Source organism: Poecilia reticulata, linkage group LG5 (genome assembly GCF_000633615.1).
Source record: "Poecilia reticulata strain Guanapo linkage group LG5, Guppy_female_1.0+MT, whole genome shotgun sequence".
Taxonomy (NCBI): domain Eukaryota; kingdom Metazoa; phylum Chordata; class Actinopteri; order Cyprinodontiformes; family Poeciliidae; genus Poecilia; species Poecilia reticulata.
The window spans coordinates 30,916,297-30,926,590 of record NC_024335.1 but is presented as its reverse complement, the minus strand read 5'-3'; the positions used below and the strand labels follow the sequence as shown (position 1 = coordinate 30,926,590).

The following is a 10,294-nucleotide window of genomic DNA, read 5'->3' as shown; positions in this document are numbered from 1 at the left end:
GAGACATTTTACCCTCTGTATGTTCAATGAAATGTAAACCCCCACGTTTTACCATTTTTCTATGATTTGTGTCAAAGAATGAAAAAAAAGAAAGACAAAACTTGCAGTCATGCTTTGATTTTTATATTCAACTGAAAAAGTTACACACATGATAAGACATCTAGAAAAATTTTGACTTTTTTTTTTATTTGCCAGAATGCTATTTAAGTGAAAAAAAGATGTACAATTTTTATATAACGTAGCACTCAAAAATACTTTCAGTACTTTTTTTTTTTTTTAAACATAGAAGATTTCCATTTGCCATAAAGTTTCATTTATCAAAAAATAAATAACAGTTTCTGTGCAGGTGACAGTAGTTTATTTTTCTTCCAAAACAGAGAACATGAAGGTTTATGCAGGAGCCACAGAGGAGACCTCTGTCTTTGATGTGGACACTTCAGAACCATCATCCACCTGTTTGCCAAAGAGCTGCATGATGCATGTGCGGAACTGCAAATGAAAGAGCAGAGGGAAAGTTATATACAAAACAAAACACATATTTGTTATGATAAAAAACAAAAAGTGACAACTGTGTCGCTATGCCCACCTGTCGGTTCATGAAGACATAGATAACAGGGTTGTAGATGGTGGCGCTTTTGGCAAAGTATGCAGGCATGGCAGCGGCCAAAGGATGGAAGGCRTATCCAGGGTTGGCTGCGGCAAAGCAGGCGAAGAAGGTGTAGGGTCCCCAGCAGACACAGTAAGCTAYGATCATGACTACAACCATCCTGGACACTTCTCTCTCAGCTTTCTGGGTCGACTCAGATTCCTTCTGCTGCATAGCAACCTGTAGCCAACAAAACATGAAGTCAGATTTTAACAAACTTTCTTTAGTGCTACGATAAATCTGAAGAAAAAAAAGCARTGAGGGATAAAACTTACAGCATGGATGGCCAACCACACAGCCAGGTAGCACAAGATGATGATAGCCAGAGGAATGATGCAACATGTAATCATGAGGACAATCATGTAGGACAGGACCCCTGGGTCATCGCTTCCACTGAACACATCGGGTCCGCAGGACGTTTTCAGTCCATGAGGCCAAAACCTGATACAAGGAAACAATCAGTTCTTGTTCTGCTGATTATCGAGGATATAAAAATCATACAACTAGATTACCTGCTCCATCCAAAGATGGGAGGAGCGCACCACRCTGCAGACCAGACCCAGGAGAAAACTATTCCACCTGTGGCCCACTTGGCATCGAACTTGACATTTCCAAAAGGTTTGCACACAACTATCCATCTCTCCCAAGAGATGATAGTCAGGGACCACAGAGCAGCAATACCTGTAAAGATTATAGATGCACACATGCAATTTAACAGACTACAAACATGATTCATCTTTAGGTTTGATTAAAATAAATTTACAGGTCTGGAACATAAATTACCACTTAACTTGTGGCAACTTACCACAAGTTGAGACAACAWAGCCTTCAAAGACACACATTGGGTGTCCCAGAATGAAATATCCAAAGAACTGGTTGCACACACTGATGGTGCTGGCAAAGACTGTCTCTCCAAGATCAGCAATGGCAAGGTTGACCAAGATCCAGTTGAGAGGATGACGAAGTTTCTTGAACTTTGCTGTGGCCACCAAGACGAGGCCRTTGGTGAAGACTGATAAAACGACCACGATACACATCCAGAGTGTGGAGASGTTGTAAACCCATCGAGGAGCAATGTGGTAGTTTGGTCCTTCAAAGGGATCTGCAAGCAAAGATCCATGCCTTAGAATCACACGTGGTCAAACTTTGTTCTAATTCAGAAGCATCGTCTTTTTTTAAACCTCACATGTTGCCATCATGACTTTTGTTACATGTAACTGCAGACAAATCGGTCGGTGTTTAAATAAAAATGAACCAAAAATCTAAATTTTCAAAAATCTCACACTACAGTTTATGTTGTGCTTGTTAGCATTAGGTCAAATAGAGGTTCATAAACTACAGCACATCTCAGTCCGGTGATATTTCAGGTTGTGGAACTGTACAAAAATCAGTCTCTACACAACACCAGGTTTAAACACAAAATAATTCAAAACAAAACGCCTACCTCTTGTATGATTGCTGTTTGTGTATGTGAATGCGGCGCCTCTTGTTGTATCTTCGTGACGCCTGGCAGCAAACACTTGTTTTCCCCATTCCTCTGCCATCCTGATCTCTGGAGAGCTTCTCTCAGCTGTCACACCTTCCTCTGGCTTATAACCTTCTGCGTTTGCTGGGTGCTTCACCTCACACTTCTCCTTATATACCAACGCTTATCTGATCGCTGATGGGATTACTTTAAAATCATATTACACCTGTGGCTTTTCACCTTTTCAGAGACGCTCAAACGTAAACCAATACACCGGTTATCAACTGTAATTAAATCAATCTGCTAATGAGGTTAAGACACCCGGTGGATTTCTGCACTCTAACTTCATATAATGATTGCATTTCAGATCTTGAAATTACATACACATTCAAGTCCATTAAAAGCCCTTTTTGAGTTTTTTTTCTGTATTTCTGTGAATTATAGCTGTTAAAAAGAGTAAGTACACAATAACAATAGTCTTGTCAAACGTTTACTCAGCAGTTAGGGGGAATTGTTCCACTTCAATAAGTTTCTCTAATAGATAAAATAAAATAAAAGTTTGAATTTGAAAGAGTGGCAAAGAAACATGTTTTCGGATTGTGTGCTGTGATGGAGGCTGAGGTTCATAGGAGAGTAGACAAGTCTTACACCAGATTTAGAGGACAAGAAGAGATCTGCACTCTAATAGAGGCAGGTTCACTTAGTGACGTGAACCTGCGTCTTTAATCCCTCCGGAAAGATAATTCACCTCAGGGAGTAGGGTGTTTTTTTTTTCACCCACCTAAGATGTGGGTCAAAAACGGACAGCGGAGACATGGGGTGAAGGGGTCACATACGGATCATGATTTAAGAGTGTGTGAAAATTTTCTCCAACGGAAAACCGAGGGGTTTAACAGGCTTGGCCTGGTTCTTCCTTTTGGTTCAGTGGTTGAATAAGCTTAACAAATGTTATGGTTGAACCAAAACAAATCCGGCTGGTAGCATTCTGGCATATCTCGGTTCAAAACATAGTTTTCACTTTCATTATGTGACTGAAGTGTTTAGTTGGACAGGTCAGCAAAAGTAACAAAATGGAGTTAAGAAATAAGAAGCAACCATAACAGTGAGTTTTGACTAAATGTTTTCTTCAAGGTGTTCATGGAGGATCAATCGTTTTCTATGTTATGACTTTTTACAGCATTTTTTCTGTTGATGCAAAAGAGACTATTGACCGTGGTTTAATCTTCTCTGATTGAGAAAAACAAGTTGAATTATCCCAAACTGACAGCATGTTTAATGGAGTGGGCTGTGTTTACACCAATAAGAAAAAAAGAAAATAGGGTTGTTACTGATTGGTTTCTTGGTTTCTTTAAAAGTCTAGAACTCAGGCATCCAATAAGACAGGCATCGTTCTGAAACTAGAGAAGGGGCAGAGACAGTGTCAATTTTACAATGAAACTATACAGTTTTTAAAAAGTGTTTGAAAACAGTTAGCTTCAAAACCTCCACATTAACAGACATGAAAAACATTGAAATAAAACTAAATGTGAAAAAGAAGCAATTACTGAAGAGAACTCAGGGTTGTTTTAGAAAGGTTCAAAAATGAAGCGACTAATATTTCAGAGCATAGACTATAAATTTTAACATCTGGGTTTTTATATATTTACAGAAGTATGTTCATTGTAAAACACAAAGATTATAAAGTAAAGTTAAAACTGAGAAATTTCTCCCAATTTACACATCAGTGTGTGCTTGACGAGCCAGTTGAGAAAACATCTTGCTAAAAACGAAACCATTTCAAAGAAACAACTATTGATGCTTACAAAGCAGGAGAAGCGTAAAGGACGTTACTGCATCATTTCCAAATGTCAAGAACTGATTCGCTCTGTTCTACGTAACTCTTTTTGATGATACTTTCCTCTGCAGTTCACCTAAAAAGTCACCTAAACAGGGGTGTTGACAAAGACATGCCCTCAAAAGCCCCATAGAGTTGGAAAACGTCTGCAAGGAAGAATTGGAAGTAATTATCAAGTCAAGAAATGGTGATTGCTGATTAGCTCTTGCCAAAGAAAGCTACTTGTTAAAATGCAATCAAAGGATATTGTTTTATTTAGAGGTATCAAAGTAATCGGGGCTGAACGGTAATTTATTTAATTTGAACAAAACAAACAAAGTTTGTGTATAACTGTGAAGTGAAATGAAAAAAAAAATCCATTCGGGTCAGTTTTGCACAACGTTTTATTGGTGTTTTACATAAAATCTGTTATTCTTTATTATAAAGTGTTATGAATTATTTTGAAGAGCCATCATTCAGCTAAATGTAATAAAAACATTTTTGTTCCATTTGTTTTCTAAGATCCATTCGCTTTCTCACGCAAAGCCCTCGTTCTACATAAAAGTCCTAATGGTTCTGTGACATAGTTTGATCTGAATAAAGCAGAGCTGGGAAAAACCAACCAACTAACCAAAGCTGGGGTATTAAACTATTACCCCAGCTTTGGTTAATCTATCACCTCTAGTCAACTGTCTATTTGGAGGGTTTTACGGATTACGGAGCCGACTTTCCAAAGTTAACTGGACTAATTAATATAAAGGAGCAACCTGAGGCGTACCGCTGATCTGATTTGGCGTTCCGACGAGATCACTTAATGAATAAATGATGATGAACCCCAGTGTACCACAACAGGAAGGAGATAAAGTTATCCTCCACTGCTGTGGTAGCTATATCAATAAACAAGACGCAGTGGGGTCATAATTATGCACACACGGGACAGATTGAGATTTGAATTGACTTTTGTCTAATTGCAGAGAGGTAATAGCCATTGTGAATTCTGAACTCTTGACCCTGACATGTGAGTGTGTGCATGTGTGTTGCCCTGTGATGAACTGGTGACCTATCTAGGATCTACCCCACATGTCAGGGATCAAGGGATGAACCTTTAGAGAATGTCTCTAAAGGTCAGTCATGGCAGAATGTATTAATAAAACTATCTATTAAAGCTGCAGTATGCCACTTTTACAAAAAATTGCTTATACATGTATGTTAAAATTATCATTGTTGTGACAGCATAAGACAGATAATCTGTGAATAAAATTGAGCTCCTCTGCCTTTTCCCACTACCAATTGCAGAAATACACCATTCGGTCAAAAACAACCAATTAGAGCCAAGAGGAGGGTTTTATTTTTTCTTTAATTATGTAAAGCACCTTAAAATGCCTTGCTGCTAAAATGTGCTATACAAATAAAATTTGATTGATTGATTGATTGATTGATTGATTGATTGATTGATTGATTGATTGATTGATTGATTGATTGATTTTAGCGCTGTCAATCAACCTCTTGTATTTGCCCATTCACTTTCTGCTTGCTCTTTGCTAAGCTACAGCTAATTCACCACAACATAACCTGTCACAAATGCTAGTTAGCATAGCCATTGGTGACAGAGAATAAACAGTTTTCCTGTTACTGTAAGTAATTTTTCTGCCATTGGTTCATTGATCAGCATACAGGAGGTTGATTGACAGCGCTAAGACCCTCCTGCAGGCTCTGATTGGTTGTTTTTGACCAGGAGTGCTGTATTTTTGCAGACTGCAAAAGTAGTACTGGAAGGAGGAGGAGCTCAGTTTTTTCACAAATTATCTGTCTCATATTATACTGTCATGAAATAGTGACAGTTTTAATAAATATGGAAAATGTCTTGTTAAAGTTACATTGTGCAGCTCTGAACTATTAAAATTATAGCTTTCTCTGTATTCAATAAGTACTTCTTAAAAATGAAATAATATAACTGTTATCTTGAAGCTCTATTGAGGGTCACAGACATAACTGTGGTGGGCTGGATTTGGCCTGTGGGCCTTGAGTTTGACACATGTGGAATAAATAATGAATAAATTTTTAAAAGGGATGTTTTTATTTACATTTTGTTGTACTTTTTTTTTTTTTTTTTACAAATTGTGTATGACTTTATTTATATAACCTTCAAGGACAAGTAGGTGTAGACAATGGATGAATGTTTCATTGACATTTTAATAAAAATGACAAGTGAAAAATGATTTAGAGTCTTCTAAAATCAATGAAAAAAATCGTTTGACAAAGTGAGGCATCTTGTTTGTTCACAAGCTTTGTTGTTCTAAAGTTATTTTCCATCTGCTGAGCCTGTTGTACCATGTTGAGGTCAGCTGAATATATGATAAACATCGTGGGGGGAAAACGGTCTCTACTAGTACATTAACTAGTGTAAGTTTCATACATTTTATACTGACAAAAAAAGATTTGAAAAAGTGTTATCTTTACATTTTGTAATTACGTAATTTGTACGATGTTTTTATTTTAGTTTCTAACATACCAGAATTTGCATGTAACTTTGTCCATATGATAATATAATTTTAAAATATTAAATCAGGACTTATTATTAGTGACTCGGTAGCTTTTTTTTTTTATTTTTTTTTTTACCATATATACCTTTACAATTTACTCATACTTGAGTATATTTCCTGGACGGCTACCTTCTACTTTTACTTCAGTAAAAATAGTTTTAAGTAGTTCTACTCACTCGACTACTTTAGAAGCAGATGGGTTGGATGATGCTTTTACTTGAAATATTTTCCAATAGGGACCGGCTGATTCTGAAGCAACGACGCCGGGGAGTCGAACTTGGCGTGTGGCCCGAAGAGAAGTTCGCGGAGTTGACAGAGCAGAATTGACACGAAAATAGCTGACCTTGGCGGTTGGCATAAACTGGTTTGTGACTGGACTGCTATGGCGACTCAGGTTGAGGATGAGGGAGATGATGAAATGGATTTTGGTGACTGGACTCCAGTCCGTGGTAGTAGAGGATCAGGAAGAGAACGAAATAGAAAAAGAAGAAAGATTGGTAGAGGCACAAAGCAGCAAACGGAGTCTAGAAGAAAATAGTTCGGATGAAAACAACGCAGTTTGCAAGAGGATTGTTGGACAGGAATCTAAACTAATTATAAAGTTTAGGAAGGAGGATGAAGGAATACAACTTAGTCCGCTAGCTCTGTCAAGAGAATTAAAAAAGAATTTTGGAGAGGTGACACTTGCTAGGACTCTTAGAGATGGGAACCTGTTGGTCACAGTGAGGAATGATGAACAGAAAAACAAAGTGATGAACTCCCACAGTATCTGTAAAAAACAGATTACTGAGGTAAAGATTTTGGGAGAAAATAAAGTAACAAGAGGGGTGATCACAGGTATCCCAGTAGGTGAAGATCTAGAAAAACTCAGACACAGTATTAATGGAGGTGAAGTAAGTAAAATCAAAAGATTGATGAGAACAGTTGAAGGGGAAAGAGTCGAAAGTCTCTTAGTAATGTTGGAGTTTCTAACACAAGTTCTTCCTGAAAGGGTAAGAGTTGGGTGTATGTGCTTTCCTATAAGGCCATATATCCCTCCTCCTCTCAGATGTTATAAATGTCAGAGATATGGACACATCGCTGCAGTATGTAGGGGAAAACAAAGATGTCCAAACTGTGGAGGAGAGCATAATTATGATGAATGTAAAAATGGGAAGGATAATTGTTGTAATTGTGGAGGGCAACATAGGGTGACTTATGGAGGATGTGAAGTCAGAAGGAAAGCAATGGAAATCAAACAAGTCAAAGTCACTAATAATCTAAGTTATGCTGAAGCTGTTAAAAGAGTGAAACCTAAAGAAGCTATAAGGAAGGTCCAGCCGAACCCAACAACAGAACAGAGACAGGGTGGAACTGAAACTGGGTTAACAGTTGAAAAGATTCTGTTGTTCATTGCATATGTAATTAATTGTACAGATCAAGTTAAGCATAAAACAGAAAAAATCAAAATAATTGTGAAAGGAGCAGAGAGGTTTTTCAGTATTAAGGACATATCATGGGAACACATAAATAAGAGGTTAGGGGCAAAAGGAAAGGTTGGAGATCAGGAAGATAAAAACTGATCAACTTACAATGGAATGCCAGAAGCCTTGTTGCAAATGGACAGGAGTTTAAAGGATTTATTAGAGATTGTAAAGATGATCTAGATATTATACTGTATGTATTCAAGAAACATGGCTTAAACCAAATCTTGATTTTGTTATAAAAGGATATGAAAGTATTAGAAGAGACAGAGAGGGAGGATCTGGAGGAGGGTGTATAACATTTATTAAACAAGGAATTCAGTTTAGATTATTAGCTAAAGGAAGAGAGTTAGAATATATWGTTATTGAAATTTGGACAGTAAATGGACGATTTAAAACAATCAACTTTTATAATGCATGTAAAAGACTAGCATTAGATTTAATGGAGGAAATGGGGTATATTTAGAGGGTAAAGTTATTTGGTGTGGGGACTTTAATGGGCATAGTTCTTTATGGAGTCATCATAATGATCATAATGGGGATATAATAGAAGAAATAATGGATGTTAAAAATTTGGTATGTTTAAATGATGGAAGTGGGACCAGAATTAATTTTAGAGATAACACAGAGTCAGCAATTGATTTAACATTAGTTTCAAATTCTTTAGCAGGTGTTTGTTTATGGCAAGTTCACAATAAAACAACTATAGGAAGTGATCATTATCCTATTAGAACTGAAATAAAGTTAAATGTAGAGAGGTATTGTATAAAAGGGATAAAGAAGTGGTCTTTTAGGTCTGCAGACTGGGGAAAATTTAGGAAAAATAGTGAAATAAAAATGTTAAACATGGATATGAATAGTAGCATTGATGATTTAAATTCTTCTATATGTAATGCTATCTTTGAAGCAGCTAATCAGGCTATAAAGAAGGAAGGCGGGGGAAGAGAAAGAAGGTTGGTGCCCTGGTGGACATCAGAATGCATTAAAGTTATAAAGAAACGAAATAAAGCMTTCAAATTATTAAAAAGAAATCATAATTTTCAGAATCTGAATGAATACAAGAAATTGCAAGCAAATGTAAGAAGGGTTATTAAAAATGCAAAAAGAGATTATTGTAGGAGTTTTTGTAATTCAGTAGGGAAAGAGACGGATATTTCTAAGGTCTGGGCAACAATTAAAAGGATGAATGGAATCAAGAGAGTGAGTGGATATCCAATACTAAATGATGGAGAAATAACAGCAGTTACTGACAAAGAAAAGGCAAAAATGTTAGGAAATACTTTTGTTAAAATCCATAGTTCTGAAAATATTAGTGAAGAAGGGAAAAAAGGAAGGCAAAAGGCAATATTGGAGAACAATAATTTATTGCAGCAAATGGAAGATACAAATGATCCATTGAATATGTCCTTTACAACAAATGAACTAGATAGGGCACTTAAAAACTTTAAGTTATCAGCTCCAGGAAAAGATCAAATATGTTATGGTTAGTAATTTAAGTGAGTCTTCTAAAAATATTTTATTAGAAATGTATAACAGGATATGGGAGGATGGAGAACTGCCAAAAAGTTGAAAGGAAGCAGTGATTATTCCAATCCGAAAACCAGGGAAAGATGAATCAAAGCCAGAAAATTATTGTCCTAGCGTTAACATCCAACTTATGTAAGATAATGGAGAGAATGAAAGATTAATATATTATATGGAAAAGAAGAGACTTATATCGTCCTATCACAGTGGTTTCAGGAGAGGGAGAAGTACAATGGATCCAGTTTTATGTTTAGACCATGAAATTAGAAAGGCTCAAGTGAATAAAGAGAGTGTTGTGGCAATATTTTTTGATATTGAGCGAGSATATGATATGATGTGGAGGGAAGGGTTATTAATTGAAATTAGAAGAATGGGTGTAAATGGTCATATGTTTAGATGGATCAAAAATTTTCTAGAAGGAAGACAAATACAAGTGAAGAAAGGGAAGAATTATTCTGAAAGTATGAATATAGAAAATGGGACACCACAGGGTAGTATTGTAAGTCCGTTATTGTTTTCAGTGGTAGTTAATGATATGTTTAGTAGAGGGTGGAATGGGATTTTCACTTTTTGCTGATGATGGAGCAATGTGGAAAAGAGGAAGAAATTTAGAATTTATTGTTAAAAAGCTTCAGGGAGCAATTTTAGAAAAATAAAATTCTGTAGAAAAATGGTCGTATAAATGGGGTTTTAAACTTTCTGTAGAGAAAACTAAAATAATGTTTTTTACAAGGAAAAGAGTTGATGGAAAAACTAAATTAAAATTATATGGACAGGATTTAGAAAGAGTTAAACAATTTAAATTTCTTGGAATGTGGTTTGATGAAAGAATGACATGGG

At 36.3% G+C, this 10,294-nt stretch overlaps 1 protein-coding gene across 1 annotated transcript; it reads right to left on the bottom strand.

Moving 5' to 3' along the window:
• Positions 1-294: 294 nt before the first annotated feature.
• On the bottom strand, positions 295-2,190 carry LOC103465544 (red-sensitive opsin). The gene is given in 6 exon segments (NM_001297450.1): positions 295-489; positions 587-826; positions 922-1,087; positions 1,159-1,327; positions 1,452-1,748; positions 2,091-2,190. Coding segments are annotated over 6 exon segments (1,071 nt in total). The 3' UTR covers positions 295-390.
• Between the last annotated feature and the right edge of the window lie 8,104 nt (positions 2,191-10,294).